Source organism: Phaethon aethereus (genome assembly GCF_964289735.1).
Source record: "Phaethon aethereus genome assembly, chromosome: 3".
NCBI lineage: Eukaryota > Metazoa > Chordata > Aves > Phaethontiformes > Phaethontidae > Phaethon > Phaethon aethereus.
Window position 1 is genome coordinate 109,957,629 of NC_138576.1, and position 22,518 is coordinate 109,980,146.

General features: G+C 43.5%; 1 protein-coding gene across 1 annotated transcript; it reads right to left on the reverse strand.

The window, feature by feature from the left end:
• Positions 1-3,420: 3,420 nt before the first annotated feature.
• Positions 3,421-21,934, reverse strand: ACBD3 (acyl-CoA binding domain containing 3; the record flags this gene model as incomplete). Its single annotated transcript, XM_081997519.1, has 8 exons — positions 21,551-21,934; positions 13,670-13,811; positions 12,492-12,632; positions 11,579-11,737; positions 9,418-9,592; positions 5,859-6,051; positions 4,513-4,797; positions 3,421-3,632 (listed from the first exon to the last, which is right to left on the reverse strand). Exons 1-8 carry the CDS (start codon positions 21,810-21,812, stop codon positions 3,421-3,423), a joined length of 1,569 nt encoding a protein of 522 aa, XP_081853645.1. The 5' UTR covers positions 21,813-21,934.
• Between the last annotated feature and the right edge of the window lie 584 nt (positions 21,935-22,518).

A 22,518-nucleotide genomic window follows, 5' to 3' on the forward strand; every position in this document is an offset into this window, starting at 1 on the left:
AAATGGGAGGTTAAATGGCTAAACCAGCCCTCAAACCTCCTCTGACAGCAAACTGCTGATTTTATGACCCTGCCCATTCCAGTTACCCCAAAGGTTGCATCCAGCTGCTGTAATTCACACAGCATTTAATCTGTGACTTACAAAGTACAAAGCAGAAAGTGCTAAAAGTCAAGGGGTAGGGGAGGGCAGCAAAGAGGATAGGCAAGGATAATATCATACAGCAGCCCAGTGGCTTAATTATCAAGGTGTTTTCATAATTAGCAAGGCGTTTGCAGTTGCACTGCTTATCCTTCTGTGAGAGCAAAGACCTTGCCTTGGTATCTCCCGCACGACTGCCTCGAAGAAGAGGCAGCTCAAGCAACATCCATGGTGACAGTGCTTCTGAATGCGTCATTTCTAATGCCGGTTTGTCCCTCAGACTGTTCAGCTTTTCTCAAACGAGCAGTGCATTTGGAATCGAGCTTTGTCACCCCATTTATGTTGCATCACCTGGATCTATTGCCAGGGTCTCAGTTCATCTCAGGAAGTGTTGACAATAACTCTCTTGTGGAAGAGCTGCCTTAAGCGAGCTGCGAGGAGTACAGCGCTTCACTTAATTGGAGAAAGGGGAATTTACACGTGTGAGACAGGCAAAATAGGTCCAGTTGGGGTAGGCTTGCTGCTGTAATTACTTTGGTTTTCAATGCACTTGCACATTTCACTTAAAACTAGTTTGTAGCATATCCAGACTAGGTGGTACCTTGAACTTCCCCGCATCTCGCTGACGGTTGGACTTGATGATCTTAAAAGGTCTTTTCTAACTTTAATGATTCTTTAATGATTCTGTGATTCTAGCAAGCACAGCACTCATTTCCTTCTCACTGAAGACACTTCTGCACCCCAGGCGAGAGCCGGAAACAGCAGCTTGAGAGGCCACTGTCTATCGGGGAAGATGGGGCCAACGGGTCCTGGACCACAGATTGAACTAGTGCCAAACCCACTTTTGGCCTCAACTCCAGGATAAGCTACTTACAGCAGTGGGTAAGCAGCAAAAGGTGATTTTGGCCAACAGTGTAACTGGGCTTGTTGCCTCTAGGTTTTTGCTTTTTGCCCTGTCGGCTCTAAACCATGCATGGTCCTGCCCGTCTCCTGCCCTTTGGAGCAAGGGCTCTTCAGGACAATGCAGCCAGCCCCTACTGCCCCTTGGGGCTGGGTTCATTAAGCCTCGAGGGCTAAGGCAGGCATGTTTCTCCCAGGCAGAAGACAGCTTACAAGTTTTGGCTGCCCACATCCAACCCTTGCTGCTACAGATCACTTTCAAAAACCAAAGCGATTATGCTGTTCAAGCTGGGCTCTTCTAGCATTGACAGATGGCCTCATCCAGTGAGCCTGTGACACTTCTTGTGCAGAGCCTTTGGCCCAAGTGATTTGGCTGCTAAAACCACAGTGTTAGCATGGTACTGAATTTTTAAAAGTGAGAGGGAAGATGACAAGCATATCTTAGCTGAATAGCCATACACAGCAACACCAAGGTTTCCAAATTAATAAAAAGCCAACAGCATTACAGATAAATGTATTTTAATTAGGATTAAATACTATCTCAAGTTATCTTGAAATCGCACTTGTACTGTACTAATAAACAGCCAGAGGCAATTAAAAAAGTCTGAAAACGTAAAAGTTCTAACATCCAACACATGACAGTAAGTGCTGCCATTTAAAGCAACAAACACCGCTCCCAAGAACAGATATTCTTAGAGGAAGAAGTCGTAACATTTTTGTATGGACAAAAAAATTTAAATTGAAGACCGGAAGAAATATATTAGTGCCTGCCTTTTTAAAAGTTTTTTTTATATTAAATACAGTTTTCTTTAAAAGCAAGGTACTTTCTAAATTCATGGTTTATATACTGTATGTACACAAGAGCAGAACATTGTACAGTGTTTTTGGATAAAGCAGCACTAACTAGCTATAAGCTGGTACGGTGTTGCTGAACCAAACGCAAGATGACAAGCACTCTAGGAGAAGTATCTCCATGGTTGGTATGAGAAAAGTAAAGTATCATGTATGTACAAACTGGTTATTCAAACAAATCCCACAAACTCAACATCATTTGCCATGGAACTGTACATGCTGCAGCTAATCAATGGAAGTCTTACTGCAGGAACTGATCTGACAGACCCAAACTAACCATTTTCTTTCAGTAACAAAGTGCGTTACCCACACAGAGAGCACTTAGGCAAGTCGTCATTGCAACACATCACCCCTGGGGTGCAGGGCTCCAAGGAGAGCAGATTCTTACTGCAGCCTCAAATCAAGTAGCCACCTGCATTTTTCCACTACACAAAATATGAAATGCCCCAAACAAACCATATGAAATTGAGATTAAAGCTACATTATTAAGTATCTGTATATGCACTCTGCCTTTCTGCAGACAGTTACAGATTAAAGCAGAAAGTCTGCACGCAAGTGTCACCAGTTCAGACTAAACTGGACTGGCAGTGATTTCCATAATTAGTGCAACATTAACTCCTATACGTTATCGAAGTGACTTACTGTTCTTCAGATGCACAACATGCTTATTCAGGTTTTTACAAAAACAGACAAACCAGAATGTTGTGCAGAAAACTGGCTGCAGGTTTGTATACATTTTTTAAGCCCACCCCATTAAAAACCCACCAAACTTAGAAATAGTTTGTGCCCCAGTCCAAAGTCAATTGTCTCAAAAAATGACTTTTTTATTCTAGGGTTAGCAGCAGGGCAGAGATATCAAGGTTCTTCTTGTTACACATACTTTTAATTGTCATTCAGTTTACATCTTCAGAAGAGGTTATCTGCTGTACTTTCAGGGTGCTGTTCATCCTTGTCTTAGCCACTACACTGGTTTAAGGAACTGAATGTTTCTTCTTCGATGAGGACAGAAGCGAGACAACTTGTTTCTAAACTGCATCAACTTAAAGTTTCAATTTTTAATGGTGTAAAAGTCTGACATTCAATTACAGTCAAGAGAAACTTGCTACACAGCAAACTGCATCCAAACCTACCAGTTACTGATGGGACCTTTAAATTAACCGTTAACAAGTTATTCAAAGCATCCAGACCTGGAAACATCAGATCATCCACCCAGTGAGTCAGCAACTCCCTCCCCCTTCTTCATGAGGCTTTAACAAATGCAACTGATGTGACCTTAGCACTGGAGCCAATGACTTCCATTGGTTAACTCCAATACCCAAAAGGGCTAGGGAGATCCTGTGTTAAGCCCAATGCAATATGCATTAGTGTCATGGAGCAGGAAGATCCCAGTGTCTACTTGTTAAAGTTCACACAAACCGTACAGATACAGACAGGATAAAACACAGACTCAAAAGGATCCATTATGCTTGAAGAAAATTCCAAATAAAATGACATCTTCTGCACAGCCCAGCCTCAGACACAGCCACACCTTTATCTAGTATAATAAACTCTGTAGTAAACTGTTTTTGACCTCCACAGAGAGTAGGAGTTGTCAAATTTAAGAAGATAAACTCCTCTCCCTGGGTACTGGTGGCTGCCAGCATACACTTCTTCATGACAGTCTCGTCTGTACACAGGCACTATTTCGTCTAGCTGAGGCTTGTTGGCATTCTTCTTGGCTTTTTCTTCACTGCTAGCACTTTCTGCAAGGAAAAAAAAAAGCATTGGTTAATGTGGGTGGATGCTTTACAAGACAAAGTCAGACTGATCTGTAGTAGACAGGGCACTCTTCATTAGTTTACAGACAGATGAGTCAAAGGGGCTCATACCAAGGCTGTGGCTAAAGCATTCAAAAGCAGAAGGAACAGTAAGCATGTTCACTTTATCATTAATTTTACAGTTTGATATTAAAAGACACCACACCCATCTTCCCAGCACAGCTGGGTCAGTTCAGAGAGATGCCAAGCTCTAGTTGCCAGTAAGACACTACTCCACATGAACTGACTGCCACTGATCTGACATACTTACTATGACTGATTACTTAGTAGTAATATGCAGAAGGCCATTGCTTCCTATGTTAGAGCAAGCTGCTTCTAAGAAAATCACATGCTCATTTCAAAACATGATTTTCTGATGCTAAACTCTCCCATAGGTAAAGGCTGTGAACTGGCCACTATCAGAAATTGTTCTTCTAAGCTGTTTTGTTGAAATCTCAAGGAAACTTCCCCCCTAGAAAAAGTTTATGAACAGCAGGGCAGGATTTTTCTTAAGGTTTTCAGTGTGCAGATCCACTATGCTCCATTATAGCACAGGTTTCAATCTAGCTTACTGAACAGTTGAATTGGACAAGAGGGCACACTATAGAGTAAGTAAAACGTAGGAAAAGGATTTCCCCACCCTCAACTGCTTTAACCTATTTGTGACCAAACAAGGCTACTGAAGTTACTGTCAGAATTGCACTTCCTATTCAAAATTGAAGACAAGATTCCAGGTAGTTGGAAGTCGGGGGAACTGCGAGATTACACAAGACAATCAGTTGCAAGCTCTGCAGAACTGGCAGCTTATATAAATAAGCATGCTTACCTTCTTCCTCATCCTCATCATCACTGGATTCGCTGACATGCACACTGACTGCAGTATTAGGGGAGTCTGTCCATTCAAAATACACCCCAAAACCAATGTCATAATTGTCTGTAGCAAACTCCCAGAAGAGGTAAGACCCCTCTTCATGAGTTGGTACTCTAACTGTAACCACTTCTCCTCGGCCCACTGTGATCACAGAGTCTGCATCTTGCCGGATTTTTTCCTTGAAGTCTTTTATCTGGGGTCGTGTCCACATTGATGGGGCAGCTATCACCGGAACAGAATCTGGAGAGAGGGGGAAAAATATCCCAGTTAAGCTTTTGTTTCAGTCAGTTATCTTGCGTACTAAAGTGTGCTTTAGGGGCACTTGAGGACCACAAGCATCAGAGATGCTTCTAAAGTAATTTTTAATTTTTTTTTTTTTTTTTTACTGAAGAAACATCTTTTCACAGTTGCAACTCACATGAAATGCAATGCCAGTTTAGATTTAACACTGCACACTTAAAACCTACCAGTTTACCCATCTGCCACTTTTAAACTGACAGTGCTTACACAGAGAAGACTCAGAAGACAGAAGTATCACTACAAGTGCCAGGATTACATTGCACAGAAACCTTCATTGAAAGGTTCTTTTATGTGACAGAACCAGAAGCTGTGGATTTGTCTAGAAATTGCCAAATACTGACTAAAATAACTGAACACCTCATTATGCAGACAGGGTCCATGCTAGTGTTGGTTCCACCCTGAGATCCAAGGAAGTCTTTTGAGGACTACTGATTGTGGATGAACGTATAGGAGGTAACACCCAGAAATACCAGTGATGAACGCTGCTGGGAGGCTACTTTCCCTGTTCTGCTTCTACAGCTTCCTAGAAGCTGTCTGAAGAAGGTGGGAAATGTGAGGGGACAGCAGTCTGGACTACACATAGGACAGGGCTAAGCCACAGGTACGGCAGCTTTCAGAGATCGTAAGAAGGATTTGGCTTTATTTTCATCTGCAAGGCTAAATCAACACTCAGTTTTGACCCGAGTTCAAGTAAGTTTGAACACACTTCTGCACAGACAGCTTTCTGCTAGAACATTTATGCTCCTTTCCTTGAATTTAAGAGTGAAGGGAGGTTCTGGATCCCATTCACTTTGCCTGAAATGCTTTTGCTGTTTCATCTTTCCCTCCTGCCAAAGATGAGTTTTGCCTGTGCAATATTGTTCTCCCTTGAGAGAACCTGGACCCAGGAATCAAACCTAGCTCTTGCATAGCCCAGTGAAGCCAAGCAAAGGGCCACAGTAACCATACTTAAGACATCTGAATCCTAAGGAAGACTTTTGCTATTTACTAGCTAGTCTTACCTTTTGGTCCATTCTCCAATGCTTCTTCCAAAGCCTCTGGATCCAGCTCCTTCTCAGGGCTGTCTGCATGTGCACTGGCTTGCCCATTAACAGATGGGGTGTCCCCTGGGGCAGGTGCATTCACCTTTGATGCAGCAGTCAGAGGTGTCCCTGTGGCTGTCACAACTGTCTCCTGCTGCTTTTGTAAGGCTGCCTAAAATGAAAGAAATTAAGTAAAACCAAAGCCTCCCAAGATGTGTGTCCCTTCCAGCAGAAGGTATAAAGACACTTTAAGGAAAAAAAAAATCTCCCCCTGTACCCCACAGGGAGGCTTGACACAAGAGATGAGAAGCAGCACATGTTAACCAGTGAGCATTACACGTACTTAGTATCGGGGGAAGTGAAGTCACTTTGTTCTAGGCTAGTGGATACTACCTGAAGAAAAAGATTCGACTTTCAAGTTAGTTAGGGCACGCACAATAAACTCTCGCACTTAACTACGGAAGTTCTGCATTTCAGTAGCTCCTATAGCATTTCTTTCAAAATTGAAAATGACAACTTGTCAACTTGTTTGCTGGTTTTTACCAGTGGGATGAAAGGGTTCTGGCCTGGGCTCATCCAGGTCTAAAAAAAAAAGACGTGGAAGTATTTAAGGTCTATTAAGTACTTCGCCAATTTGTGAGTTAACTTGCTCAACATTGTTCTCTATCAAATCCATGATGCCCAAAGGCAGTTATTTAATATGAAAGCAGGAAGCATAAGAGCCACAAGGACTGTGAGTGGTCTGGGAGAAGAGTTATTAAAGCTCAGAGGTGCTACTTTTAGAACATGGCTTATGTACACTGAAAGTCTTTAGATAGAATTTATCATGCTGTCCCTCTGCAAAGGATTAAATACACCTAAAACGAGATTATACAAGGTAGCAACCATCCTTTTGGATTTAAGCAGGATGCATTATCCCTTTAGCTTCAAGGCTTATTCCCCCGCCTTTAGTTATCAGTACAGAGATATTACATAGGCTTTTTTGTTGGGACAGGGAAAATGTAAAATTGGCAGTATGATTCCTTAAAGAATACCCTAATGAGCACGTGATTTTGACAAATGGATGGAACACTGGTGTTCTGAAGGAGTATGAAGACAATATACTCAAGTATTAGTTGCGTTTCAAATTTGAGCAATTGTACAGATGCTGCCCAGATCCACCTTCTACTACAGAAGCTTTATGCAGTGATTAAATGTAAAGTGGCAAGAACTCTTCTAGAAAACTACTGCATACAGTCTTTCCAAAATTAATCATATCAAACTGATCTGTAAGCAATCATGACAGAACAGCACTTGTTAACTACATTAAGAGATCCCAAGGCAGCTGAGTTACAGGCATCTGAAAGGCAAGCATTCCTCAGAAGTGTTACAGAGGCTACCTGAGCCTTCAGGAAAGTCAGAAGTAAAAATTAGATAATCTTAAGCTCTGTTACATACTTATTCATCCTTTCCTCTAAAAGAGTTTGAAAGATAAGCTTCGTTGCCTGGCAGACTTTTTATTTTGTAAACCACTATAAAAGAAAGGCTGTTTTGCCCCAGGTCTCAGAGGGCATGATTGAAAGGAGCTGTGCTGATAGCACTGAAGAAAATTGGCAGCAGTGTCTGACGCATCTGGCTCAAGGGAGCAGTATCAATCCCAGAAGGCATCGAGGGCAAGACTGATGAGGCTATAGCTTTTGCTTACCACTTATGACAGCAAAGCTTTGGTACCAAGTCGACGTTAAGCTTCAAGAGTAACTGTAATAGGGCAGGAAGGCACTGACTTTCCTATACCACTTCAACTCCATGAAACCATGGTTTGGGTTGGAAGGGACCTTTAAAGATCATCTAGTCAAACATCCCTGCAATGGGCAGGGATATCTTTCACAAGGCCAGGTTGCTGAAAGCTCCATCCAACCTGACCTTGAACACTTCCAACAATGGGGCATCCAACAACTTCACTGAGCAACCTGGTCCAGTGTCTTACCACCCTCATTATGAGGAATTTCTTCCTTATATCCAGTCTAAACCTCTTTCAGTTTAAAACCATTGCCCCTTGTCCTGTCACTTCAAGCCCTGGTGAAAGGTCTTTCTCCATCTTTTTTGTAAGCCCCCTTTAAGTACTGGAAGGCAGCAATAAGGTCTCCCTGGAGCCTTCTCTTCTCCAGGCTGAACCACCCCAGCTTTTCTCAGCCTTTCTGCACAGGAGAGGTGTTCAATCCCTCTGATCGTTTTGGTGGCCCTCCTCCAGACCTGCTCCAGCACATCCATGTCTTTCCTGTGCTGAGGACTCAAGCTGGATGCAGTACTCCAGGTGTAGTCTCTCCAGAGCAGAGAGAGAAAATCACCTCCCTCAATCTTCTGGCCATATTTCTTTTTATGCAGCCCAGGATACCATTTGCTTTCTGGGCTGCAAGTGCACACTGCCAGCTCATATCCAGTTTTTCATCCACCAGTATCCCAAAGTCCATCTTCACAGGGCTGCTCCCAAACCATTCAGCCCCCAGTCTGTCTTGATATTGGGGACTGCCTCAAGCCAGATGCAGGACCTTGCGCTTGGCCTTGTTGAACTTCATGAGGTTCACAGGGGCCACACGGGTCATTTCCTCAGATAGTTCTTCGCCAAAGGCATTGGTCTCAAAATGCAAATGACTTCACAGGAAATTAGTTAATGAATTTTAGGTTTTTAGCTCAAAAGCACTAGATTTCAGGTCTGGTAGTTATAGGCCATTTTAAGATTCAGGTCCTGCCCAGAGAGGTCAGATGTACTAGTCTGACATCTCACATCTGTTTAAGACACTTACAGATGGACATCCTTGAACTTTAAAATAGCCTGAGATGCAAATACAGCACATTTGCCAGAGATGCAAGATTCCCCCAAACAGAGGAGTAGCCTTTCAAGCCCAGGCACAAAGGACTTGCACAGAAGTAAGGCACTACTGCTACCCATTGCTACCAGAAATATGAAAGTCTGTCATCCCACCCAAAGCACAAGCAGTCTATTGCAGGCAAGCAACTAATTAGATACTGGTATCAGACAATGGATGCAAAAGGAGAGAAGTCAGTCATGCTCAAGTTGCTCCTGTCCATCTCAAACCCAGTAGTGATATGACAGTGCTGCATGCATGTCCAGCTGGAAACACATGGCTGACCAAAGCCTGCCGCTCTGCACAGATCTTCAGGTACGATACCTATATGGAGAATCACTTGAATAAGTTTGTGCTCAGATGCACTGGTATGTACCCCCATTAAATTACAGGCTCAATCGATGCTGCAGCAGAGCACTTCACATTTGGTCTCCAAAAACTGTATTGAACAAAGTAATTAGAGGCTGCTTAGAATTTTCTTAGCAGCTGCTTCAGAAAACTGCTCAAGAAGATTAAATAAAGGGGCTTTGGTGTTTGAATCTGAAGTAGCATTAGTCACTAAAGATTATCTCTCCTTGTAGCAATTAGCTTTTCAAGGGGACAAGGTAGACAAGTTAACATCTCGCAAAGACAGCCTGGGACACACACACACAAAAAAAAAAAATCTAAGTTTCTCAGCTGGTTGGCCATACCTGTTGCTGTGCAAGCTGGACTTGATACAGCTGCTGCATGTATTGTTGATAATGCTGTTCCTGGAGTTGCCGAATCAGGATCTGCTGCTGTTCATAGTTGCCCGGATACTGCTGGGCTGCATACTGCTGGAACTGAATGGCAGTCTGGGAGTTCAGTGCTGCCATTATCTGTTGCCTAGATTGGTGGGAGGAGAGCATGAAGATTATAAGCATCTAAGGGTACTGGGGAATTCCCTGTACTTAAGTGATTTAAGTGGCCTCAAAGACAGTTAATTCAATATCTGCAAAAGCCAATTAAACCAAATCTACGTAATAGAGAAGAGCCCAGAGGTAATGCAAATGTGAATTTTGCCTAAAAAAATAAGCTGAGAATATAAAGAAGAGAGCAACAATTTCTACACAATGTTTGAAAACATCAAATACTAAAAGAACAAGAGCTCTTACATCTGTAGTCTGTACTGATGAAGAAGTAGTGCTAGAAAAAAGCATGACTAGATTTCTCAAACAAGCAAGGAAAAAACCCTACATTTGGTTCCCCCAGAAAATATGCAGAAACCATCCTTCTAGCAGCCCTTCTACAAATATTGATAAACACAAACCTTCTGTATTACAGCAGGCCAATGCTTTTTGGTAAAGCTAAGAACACACCACATTACTATCTTAATTTCCCAGGACAGTATGCAAACAAATATGAAAAGCATGACTGACTGTGGCCTAATTCAGGAATGAAAAAAAAATGCTGCCAAATAGGGCATCTGCGCCTCCAATAAACTCAACTGCTGAAACTTCAGGAGGAACACATGGGTTACTTATGCACAGGCTCAGTTTTTCTCCTCTCTCCAGAGGGCTAACAGAACTATATAGTAAAATTACCAGCTAGATCCAGGGTTTGTCTCACATGCTATTTCCATCAGTGACCAGCTATCAATGATTCAGAGGAAGAAAGAAGTATCACAGAAATGCAGGACTAACTATCCTTCCCACTCTTCTTCCTTCCCCAAAAAACATCTTCTAGAAGCTCCAGTATTATACTGGTTTAGTATCCTAAGGGCAAGATTTACTATCCTTCAGCAAACTGTGACCAGTTTAGATACACTTGGCCCATATATAAGGATCACAGTGCTGTTCAGTCCATCTCTGTAACCTGCTACAACCACTTGATACACAACTGCTATTCATGTGAAAAAAAATCTCTTAACTTCAAGGCATACCGCAGTTCTTGTTACTTAGCACTGTGCAACTTTTTTTATTGCATTCTCTGTTCATTTCTGTCTATTTTACACTCCTCTGGCTCTCACCATGTTAAACAACCAGTAAAATTTGTGGATTAATGATTTGCTTCCTTCTCAAAACCACTACATAGCAAGCACAGGATCTACTTCAGAGACACTCCCTGCAAAGACATTTTTATTATGGAAAATGGTTGCTAACTGATGTGGGACAGCTTTGATACTGTTCTCTTAAATGTTATGTGTGCAAAGCTAGATCCATGTTTTCAGCATCTGATAACTAGAGCTGGATATTCTAAGTAAACAATTTAATTCAGGCTACAAACAGAAGTGCATTTGAACATGAATTTTGTATTCCTTTTAGAAAGGTGGTAAGATCCAGTGACTGCCAGTGTAAAATGAGATCTGTAGACAGTTCACACTTCCTAGAAAGGGAGCACATTTAAGGAGGTCGTGTTAGATTACCAAGTTAGAAAACTTCAGCCATGCATTCAAAACACCCCACTGAACTGCAGTTATCCTTTTTTCAAGGCTCCACCTCTGTAAAAGGATAGAAACTTTCAAGTCACAGTTCAAACACTTCCAGCTGGACTCTTAACTCTGCTCAGTTGAGTGCAGCATTAATCATTTAAGAAGCAGAGCCACAAGTTTTCATGAGATGCAGCCCTTGAACCCAAAAACCTCCAGAGTTTCTCTTTACAAAGCTTCTCTGGCACTTTCATCTCAGAAGGCTTCATACAATAATGCATCAGGATAATTATTCTCTGCAAACTGTGTCCCTCTTAAGTAAGGATGCAAATGCCACTACCAGACTCGAGTGCTCTGAACTTCAGGTATTCAATTCTAGCATAACTACTTAAAAAGTTAGATACAATTGCATCAAGTGCAAGGCAGTTTTTTTCTTTGAAGTGTTGTTTGTTTCAGCTACTCACTTCTGTTGTTCCATCCGGAGTCGTTCCTCTTCTATTCTCCTCCGCTCTTCTTCTTCCCTTCTCAGTCTTTCTTCTTCTTCTCGCCTACGTTTTTCTTCTTCTTTTTGTAAACGCTCACGCTCCTCCTCTTCACGCCGCCTTCGTTCCTCCTCTTCTCTTCTGCAACATCCACTCAATAAGCTATTTTAGCATTCCTACAATCCTAGGATGACTTATTTTCAACATGCTGTAACCTGCCTTTTTCCTGCCCAGTAAGGCTTTTTGTTTGGTATCATCTCCTCCCACTTAAATTGGCCTGGAGAAGTGTCGTATTGGACACAAGAAAAAAAAGCATATTACTGTTCAGTTTTACTGCACTTTGCAGTATGGCAAGTGTAAATTCTGTATTATAGTTTGATATTCATTCCAACTCATTACTATACTATCTGTAGCAGAGAGCAATAGAAAAAAGTGCCTGGAAACCTTAAACACATCTTCCAAGCTTTGTGTTCAATAATTACATGGATACTATAGTTTAACAATCACATGATATATAAAGGATAGTAGAATATAGCCTTTGTCAAGTTGCTAACCCATACTGCAATAGCAGTTTAAAGCACCTGACAATTTCACATTCAGTGTATGTTTAGTCCACAGACATATCTGGGCAGACATTTTGTGAAGTGCGTATTACTTAAGCAGCTGACAGTATCAGCAAGATTTTAAAAACTCCTCATATTGTAGTTGCCTTCACCTCAGAAACAATCATTCATTACTGGCAAAATAAAAACTCTTCAAGAGATCAAATGGTACCACAGCCACCTAAACTTCAAGTATTTCTCTTCCCAAGACAACTTCAACCTAAGCTAGCTGTGGCACTGTCCCTAGGTCAAGAGTTATACACTCAATACACTCCAGAGGACTCAAACGTTACCTTTTCTTTTCTTGTTCTTCTTTCTCTATCTTGTGGGAAGTGACATATGTTGAAAACAAGTGGCAGCACCTATTCAGGAGCTTAACAAATTCTGTCATAGCTTTTTGCTTTGACATGTTTCCAAGGGCAGCCCATTCCTTCCTGAGAGAGAGAAATCAGCTGAAATAACAGAAGATTCGACACTTTTCAAGGCAGTAGTGAACTCTGAGAACCCAGCAGAGAAAAGAAAAAGTTGCAAGACCAGGGACCAAACTTAAAATGTGAAGTTTCAGAGAAACAGCAACTTCTTCCCAAAGACAGTCCAGTGCTCTCTTCTGCCTGCACCAGAACAACTCTTTCAAACAGACGTAACTGAGTGCTTTTATATAAACTTCATACGTACCATAGACCCTACTTAGAATTCTGAACTACATCCAAAAACTTCCCAGCTACAAGTGAACCTGAAATAGTTTTTACCCTTCTTCCACTCTAGTTTCTGGATAAAAATGCATACATTTTCCCAGATGAACTAACATGGTAACAACCATCGATTATAGTGCTTCAGATAGTTGAATGCAACAAGCCGGTTCTTCCTAAAGGAAAGCTACATCCATCTAGGCAAAAGTAGTGCACCAGGTCCAGCTCTGAAAAGCCAGTTCCATGTTGCACACCACCTTCACACTAGAAATAGCAATAATGAACATCAGAAGTGCAGCCTGAACTGCTAGCAATACAAGAAACATGCCTGAGACTGCCCAGATCTCATCAAAATTTACTCAGTTTGAATGCACCAGGTATCTGATTTCAGAAGTTATTTTTGGTATTAGCAAAAGCTATTGTGAATGCATTGGCAAAAGGCTTGGCCTGCTGTAACCCTGGTGTGGAGTTAGGATGGAACATGGGCCTGCACATGAACGCACAGCTAACCAAGTCTTAAACTGCTATGAGAAACTGGACTGTCAGCACAGCAGCTGTTCCTAATGTGGTTGAAAACACCCAATAATCTTCTATTAGCTCATTTACTGAACTGTGACTCAAGATTTCTAAGAAGTATTTGAAGAGGCCACTCTCACTATCCACTACCATACACACACATTGACGCAACCCACATACTTGTCGTCTTATTGCAGAAATTGGATGATGTTTTCTTCAGACAGGAAAAGCAGAGTAAAGATCAGCAAGAGCACCAGCCCTTTTACCTTCTATCATTCCCCAGCACATCAAAGAATCCAACTTCAGGGCAAGTGTCAGGGTTGTAAGGTCCCAGCAGAACCTGTTTGTGCAGCGCCACAAGTTTAAGTTTTTCTTCGTATGTTGGATGAAAGGCTTTGCCATCTTTTTCTGTAGAAGAAAAGAAAATTTCACTGTTGTGATTAATTGATTAAGCACAGGACAGCAAAGAGCATTTTGTATAACCACTATCACGATTTCTCCTTAAAAAAGGAATAAGAAAGATAAGTCATAAAAGCTTAGACAAATTAACTCGGTTCTATGGAAATAAAATATAGATCTGTCCAGAAGAAACACATCTAACTTCAGCTGCTTAAAGTTAATTATGAAGCGTTTTTCATAACATCTAGAGTGAGTCTTAGCTAGTAGGTTATCACAGAAATTATGTTAATTAGTTGGACATCATACCATATGGATCTGCATCTCTGAAATATTTAAAAACCTTAACTTGATTTCAAAAGCGTCTGCCAAGCCTATAGTAGTGTGGATAGGAAGGATTTTCCACAAAGAAAGATGCAATGTTAACTTTATAGATTACTCTTCTTTCATGCTCTTCACATCAATGAAAACAAAACAAGCGAGGTTTAAGGCAAGGAAAACCGCACAGGAAAAATTAGAATTAAGAGAAACTTTTCCTTAAGGCGATCTGATTGCTGCGCTTGGCTGATTCCAGCCAAGGCAGCTGGAATAACCCCTCACAATGAAGTCTTAGAGGTGATTCCATCAGCACCAACACGTACAAAGAGCTCTGGCCATACGATACATGCAACATAAGCCTGAACATAATCATAATTCCAAAGGCTCCATACCAATACCTTCTGCAGTGGTCCCAGTTAGATCCCACCACACATTTACTGGTAAGAAGAGACTTGCATTTGATTTGACATGATATATGGATTAGTCACCTAGGACTTACCTCAGCATATTTAAACTGTCAAAACAAATCAAAGAAAAGAGGCATCGCTATAGGTAATTACACTGCTCGTTAAGAAGAAACCTTTCTCTTGAACAGGAAAACAAATAAACAAGCATCATCTCCTTTTGGAAAGGCTGAAATGAGGAAGCCATTATCAGACATAAACAACAGACATTTCCCATGACTGTACTAATAACTGCTCTCCATGTAGTCAGGAACTGCAGGCAGAGCTGCCACTAGTCTCCTTTTACAGTAAAGGTCACTTTGGAGCAAGTTGTTTATAGCCCCAAACTGAACAGTCCAAATCACACCCCAAATTTTAGGGCAGCAAAATTACATATTGCAAAATTGCTCAGATGATACTTGTAAACAGAGTTATTAACAGGAAAAGCAGCAAATCTGAGAACAAAAGAGGAGGGGAAATACCTCTGCTATGGCTTATTGAGAAACTCGGAGCAAATACTTCTGAAAATTGGAAACAACCCCAGAGGGAAAGTGTTTGCAGGTCACAGCAAGAAGCTATATTTTTGACCAAGTTCAATGCGTTACTGGACTTAGTTAAAACATCACAAGGAACCACTACCTGCATGCCATTAATTTTAAATCCAGAAAAACATTTAATGATTTATTCATTTCTAGAGGCCCGCTGCACCTTCCAGAATCTCAAGTATTCACTCTTCTCCCTGTGTCACAGAACCTTACAGCAAGTCTCTCTTCCAGCTTCAAAAAAGAAGCCTTTGTCTACAAAAAATATCTATTTCCAAAAAAGCTGGTGGGGTGGAAAAGGGGGGGATGTAAAGACTGAACCAGAGTCTACCCAGTGAAAGGACAAGTGGCAGCAGACAAACTGAAATATAGGGAATTCCACTTAAAAAAAAAAAAGCCACTTCATATGCTTCTTATGAAAGTGATCAAGTACTGGAACAGGTTGCCCAGAGAGGTTTTAAAGTTTTCACCCTTGGAGATATTGACAACCCAAACAGACACAATCCTGAGAAGCCTGCTTGGAACAGGGAGGGCTGAACTTCACAATCCCCAGAAGTCCCTTCCCACCTCAACAAGTCTGTGACCCTTAAGAGATGCAAATCACCACATCCTGGTAAGCTATCTCCCCAGGTGTCAGGTCTCCTGCTCTCAGGCCACCCAAAGAGTCCTTTGGCTTTTCCTCAATTTCTTTTAACATCTCATTTAAATCAGAATTTGCTTATTGGGTAGCAAGCACTTCCATTAGCCTCAATAAATAGCATGCACTTTGAAATCATACTTAATATCCTGGGGCACTGGGCTTAAAAACAAGCCAATTGATAAGGGTACTACACTGAAATTTTGCCAGGCTTCTGAGCAAAGTACACTTCTCAAGGGGGTCCCTGTGGCATAGTTTACCTTGCATAATCTGTATACCTCCAGTTGTCTGCCAAGAAACATAGCTATTTGCTGTACTAGACTGCTATCTAAGCCAGCTAACATGAGTATTTGAACTCACTTCTGAAGAGGGTTAAATGGAAAAAAACATTGTTTCCCATGCTACACTCAGCACACCTGCATTATCACTGAACAGTCAGACCTCAAGCCTTAACTATGCACAGAAGCCAAAATCTGCATTTATGAAGAATGCTGACCCAAGGGAAGATGAACAAACAAGCTAAATAAGAGAGGAAAACAGATGAGAAAAATATGAGACAGGCATTCAGTGACTTGTAGATAATGCAGATTAGAAGCAAACTCTCAGCAAAGTATCTGGAGCCAGTCAAGAGAGTGAAGCTGTATACTAGCTATTTTTCAGCTGAATTCTTCAGCATGAACCACACTGTATAATTATCCCAACGATTTGGAATTGTTGCTGCTAAACTGAACCAGAGGACCTGAAGCCATCTGCAGAGTCAAATATGCCAAAAAGAGAACATTAGTGAGTCCAGACAAGTGGAAGCGCCAAATTTATTCAAGCATCCATGAACCTACCATTTAAGTAGGTATTACCCACACATCTAATACAGCTGTCAGGAAGCTGAAGAACATCAAAGAGCTCTAGGGAACACATTGAGAAATCCAAAGGATGCACACAGCAGTAGTACAGCACAACCGTCCATATGCCTGACCCAACAGGGCCAGAGAAAGGCTCAGCTTTCTTACAGAAGATTAGGAAACTTCTTTCCTGACAATACTTCATCACTCACCCAAAATGACAATTTCTCAAGTCAACTAAACTCCACACTGAAGCAGCAGCCACTAGCAGATCAAACACAAGTAGTTATTAAGGGGATGGTTACATGAACAAGGCAGGCTATGGACTTACGACACTTTAGGCATTCTGCAGTAAGGGCCCATATATATATACGCACACATATACGTACTACATATATGTACTTCAGTGATGACATGAAGTAGTTCACTTGGAACACAGAGGACTGGTTCCCACTTACTGCAAGCTCAGGCCTCATTGATAGGGGCCATGAAACCACAACACTGCATTACTGTGTTGTCAACCATGGAAAGGGAAATCCCTGCACACCTGATACCAGCTATTCAGATTACAGCTCTCCTTGACAGCAGCAACTTTAAATGCCTGCAAAACTGAGATCCATTGAGGGCAACTCAGTTAAATACTGCAGAAAATCAATACTTAGAACACCAGTGATCCTCCTTGCACTACAGGTAATTAACCATATGCTTGAAGACCACTGTTTGTGTTGGCATGCAAGCACAACAGAAAGATGAAGCTATAACTAGTAATGTAGAGCAGATAATGGAGGCTTAACATCACTACTGTACCACTGACATGAATTGGTGTAAAACCACAAATTTAGACTCAAGGGAGTTTAAGAAATATGCTTAAGACGACACTGCATTATGCAAGATACTTACAATCCTTACAATACCATGTAACTTCAGATTATTTTTTTTCCTGCAAGAAATACAGCACAACATGCTGCAGCTTCCACTCCAACTTCACCTGCTGCAGTCACTCTAAATGCCTAACTCCTGTGGGAGAGCATTCAGTCAAGTCATCTAGAAGAAGCTAGAAAACTGTTTGTGAACTGCGATTTTTCACCTCATAGCTTTTAAAAGCTGAAGTCACATGTTAATGCTATTCATTTGTAAAGTTTTAATGAGCAAGACCAAAACTAAGAAGCACGAGAAATGAACTGCTGCCTGCATATCCCAGTACACACTCTTAATTCTCGTCTCCTGTAGCTGTTCTGCATCAACAGAAGAGTTACCAACTGGCCCTTCCAATTAAAATGATCAAAGCTCAACTTCACATCAAACATAGATATGTTATAGGGGTTTTCATATGCTTGAAAACAAGAACCTACTTAACTTACGAATTACAATCATGCCATCAAATTAGCCTTCAAAAAAGATGAGGTCAATTAGTTTAGAATGATGTATTGCTGAGGTTGAAGATGCATTCTTGTTAGAATACGAGGAAATCACTTGGAGCAGTCAAACGAAATTAGAGTACTTAACATACCAGGAGAGCGTTTAGATACCAAAATGATAAGGTTTGTATACTGTCGACTCAGATGTGCTGCCCTGCAAATCACTTTAGACAGTGCACAAACACTTCAGGCACTGTCATATATTGAAGGTTGGGTAACAATGGTATTTCAATGACAGGATATGGAAAACCATAAAGCCATGCTGATACTAGAAAAGATTTGCTGGCAGAGCCATGCAAGCCACTCCCTCCTACTGCAAGACACAGCTGACACCTTAAACAAGTTACCTTCGCTGGCATAGCTTGTACCAGCTCAAGAGGCAAAATAAGCCGTCAGAGACACTTCTACTCCGCCAGCTGCCCCAGGGCACACAGTTACAGACAGTCCAAGAGACAAAGAAACGTACCCATTTCAGTAACATGACTGCGTTCTCCCCTATACAGCACAGCAGAGCAGCTTCTTAATGGCAGACAAAATGCTGGCCGACCTGAACTAGGCTTGACGGAGCAGTAAGGGAAAAGACTGCATATTGTACAGAAGGCTCTTGTTTCTCACAGAAAAATGGACTGGAACACTATTAACCATCTATTTTCTGTGCCTCTATTATTCTGAAAAGCTTTCTTCCCAAGCCATTATGGATGCTAAAAAAAAGCTAGCGCACATCTCTTGCACAGCCTAAGGCCTGACAGTTGAAGTGATCCAGGGTCAAGCATTTTAGATCTGCTTCTGTCTTTATCAGAGAAAGAATGAAGTAGCTTTTCAGCCTCTTTAATATCCTAGCCTAGTTTCAGTTGTGGTTTTTTACATTGTTTATACACACTCCCACCCTGTCCTCTCTTTCAGCAATTCTGTTACATGCAGTATGCCATCACAGACAAGTGTTAGCAGACATTGTAATAAACAAATCTGAAGTATTTTGATCAGATTCACCTTTTCTAGGAAGAAAGTACATCATGAGCTACAACCAGACAACTCAGTCTGCACGCTCAAGCTGAAAGGAAGCCGCTTAACTAGCGATCGCTGCTTACCCTTTGACCTCACCCAGGGACTCCTTCTAGCATCCCAACCTAAGCTCCTTCCATCCCAATAACCACAGTTAATCCAGATACCATTGTCCTCCCAAACAAGTGCTGCCCTGGGTCACTTGTTTGTGCCACAGTAGCCGTGTGAGTAGGTAATACAATACACTGAGGCATGGATATCAACTAGCTTTAAGACAGACAAAGTTTTCCAAAGATAACCCCCCTTCTCCAAATCAGTGTTTTTTAGAAGAATGATCAGAAAAAAGATCTCAGTGTTGACCTATTAACAGGGGTCAACCTTCAGATCCCTCACATGTTGCTTCTTGAAGTAGAGGAGGAATCCACATTTGTTCCTGGGTGTTTATAAGGCTGCTAAACAAGCATGCCCATTCCTGCAGTTGTTTTGACAGTGGATGCAAGAAAATAATTTGGAAATGAGACCAATTATTTTCAGAGCCACGCAGATATAGAACAAGCAAGCAGAATCTGTAATGCAAGTATTACAGACCCCTGTAACTCACCATCATAGCTATAAATAAAAATCCTCATGTTATGTCATTTTCAGCAAAAAACTACAGATGAAAATACGGGCCATGACTTCATGTGACTTATTCCAGGCGTAAGGATAGAGGAACAAGGTCTGCATTTGGAAAGTCTGACAACTCCATACGAAGTAGATTTTCCTCTTGTGAGCAAAAACAGGCATTACAAGAAATTGCAGCAGGTTAAAAAAAGAGCATCAGTAAGTTGAAACATGACAAAAGTTAAGCTTTTAATAAAAGGAAGGCAACAAAAACCCCCACTGTTGAGACAGCACAACACAAAGAACAGGAACCTAGACACTAGTAACACTCTACTGCCTTTTCACCATCCAAGGAGATAAATGCAGAGCATAAATTTCATTAAAACATGAGACATAACAAACATATCAATAATGTAGCTAAGCTCATTCATAGTGTGTAATTTTTACACTGTAAATACAGGTTCCAGTAGAATATTAAACACAAGACAAAATGAGACCACAGTTGATTAAGACAAGGAATTTCTCTACTGCAGAGACATTTCTTTCTGTATCACGTTTTAAGAACAAATGCTCATTAAATGAAACTAGAACTCTTTCAAGAAGCTTCTTTTACAGGAAGGGTAGACACAGAAGTCACAATGCTTTCGACCTGACACCTGGCTGCAGCAGCTTCCAACACGGGGAGGGAGGGGGCGGGAATCAAGATCCTTATAGTTCTTACAGCTAAAAAAAAAAAAAATCTCTGTATGTCAGCATGCTAACAAAAAAAAAAAATCGTTTTGTGGAAGGACATCAGAACAAGTCAAAGAACCAAGGCTCAAGAAAACTGCTTAGAGCCTTACGTGCTCCTAACAACTATCAGGATGCAGGTCAGCCAAAGTGAAGAAAATAGACAACTTTGTCCTTTTAGCACAGTTTCCAGCTGACAGCATGCTTGCGCTCAGAAGAGGCAGCTTTCCTGGGGCAGGGTGGGAGGTCATCTAACAGCTGACCGCCACAAAACGGACCTTTCCAAATACAGAGCTGTATCTTCCCTGGGGCGGGCGGGTTGCTAGACTCCCTGCTCTGTGCTCCACATTAAGCAGCAGCAGCAGTCTAAAAAGCCAGCAGAGCGACACTGCTGCGAGGTGCTCAAACGCTGTAGTGTAATGTAATGCTACAGCGACTGCGGCTCTTCCACCAAAACCCACACAGTCGATTTCCTCCTGTTGAGGAAAGCGAGCATGGCAAGGCACCTCTGGCTTTCTGCAGAAACAAACCTGGCTTCAGGGAATCCTAAGACGAACACTCCAGGTCTACACCCATGCAGGTATTTTGTGGCTCCCTCGCACAGCCACTAGCTGGAGACACGACGGCACACGAAGCGGCAAAGCCAGACCTGAAGTTAGCGTTGTGAGGAGATGGCACGACATCTCACGCCAGCATCCCGGCTGTCAGCAGACTCGACAACACTCAGAGAGAGCATCCTTCGCCTACGTTTGCAACGTTTTCCTTCCCATGCCACAAGCAAGGGGTTTTGGGTTTATTCTGCTCCGTTTCTAGATCGGGTGCTGCAAACCCTGGGAAATGCCCTCCCAGCCCCACGGAGTGGGCACACGGCAGCCCGAGACAGCTTCCCGGCTCTTCTCCCAGTCCCCCGGCCCGGCTCACCTCCCGCACCAGTAAAAGCACATCCGCACAAGCCGCCACCGGCCGCCGTGACGACATGCCTGCCCCGGCTCACCGCCGTGCCCGGCACACCGACCCCCGGGGACGGCGGGCGGTAGCGGCACCGCCCCCCCGGCTCTCGGGGGATCCGGAGCTCCGCCTGCGCCTCGGAGCCTGGCTGGGCGGGGAGGAGGGCGATGCCGCCGCCCGGGGCTTCCCGGGACGCGGTAGCTCCCGCCACGCCGCCACGGTCCCGGAGGGGCGGGGAGGAATGCGAGGGCCACGTCGCCGGCCGGCCTCACCTTTGAAGAAACGCAGCGCCAGGCCATATAGCTCCTCCAGCGCGAAGCCCCAGCGCCGCTCCGGGCTCAGCGCCGCCTCCTCCGCCGCCGCCTCGCCGCCGGCCTCCGCCTGGCCCGAAGAGGTGGGGCCCGTTCGGTTCCGCCCCGCCGTGGGCTCCCCTTGCCCCGGCCGCGCCTCACAGGGCGGCACCTCGGCGTTGGGGCTCAGCGTCAGCCCGTCCACCGAGACCTCGAGCCGGTCCGAGCTCAGCACCGCCGCCATCCTCTCCCGCCCACCCTCCGCCTCCTGCTCCGCTGCGGCGGCCACGTCCCGACTTCCTGTTCCCTCCGACCCGGAACTTCCGGTCCCGCCCAATTGCCCCGCCCCTCGCCAATGCGCGCCCCCGGGGCCACACCCCTTCGCCAACGGCCGCAGGCGAGCGTCGGTACCCTCCCGGTCTCGGTTGAGGCCTGCCTCGGCCCCGGCGGGCCGCTGGGAGCGGGGAGGCTGCGCCCTCTGGGGCCCATGAGGTGCCTCGCAGCCCCCTCTTCCCGCTTCTCCGTCCTCCCGGGAGCCGTGAGCTCGGCTGCCGGGTCACGGGTTACACCCGCCTGCGGCGGCCTGCCCTTGCCTCTCGGGGATGGGGCCGAAAGTACACTTGTCCCCTTGCCCCAGGCGGGAGGTAGGGCAGCGCTGGTGCGGCCGGGGAGCTGCCCTGAGGCAGCGGCACTGTCTTCTCCAGGAACGTTTGGGCTGCCTGTCCTGGATCGCAGGCCCTGCTCCACAGCAGCCCTCAAACCCCAGGGTGCAGGAGGTTACATTAGTTTTTGGGGGAACTGCCGCTAAATATGGACTTTTGGTTGCTTTACAGAAGGGAGTAATTTTTTTAACAGCTTTATGTCACGGATTGAAAACCTTTTGCTCCAGCTGGGAAGATAGCCTGGGGTCTGCCACTGACCTCTCATACTCCTCTCAGGAAACATGCTTC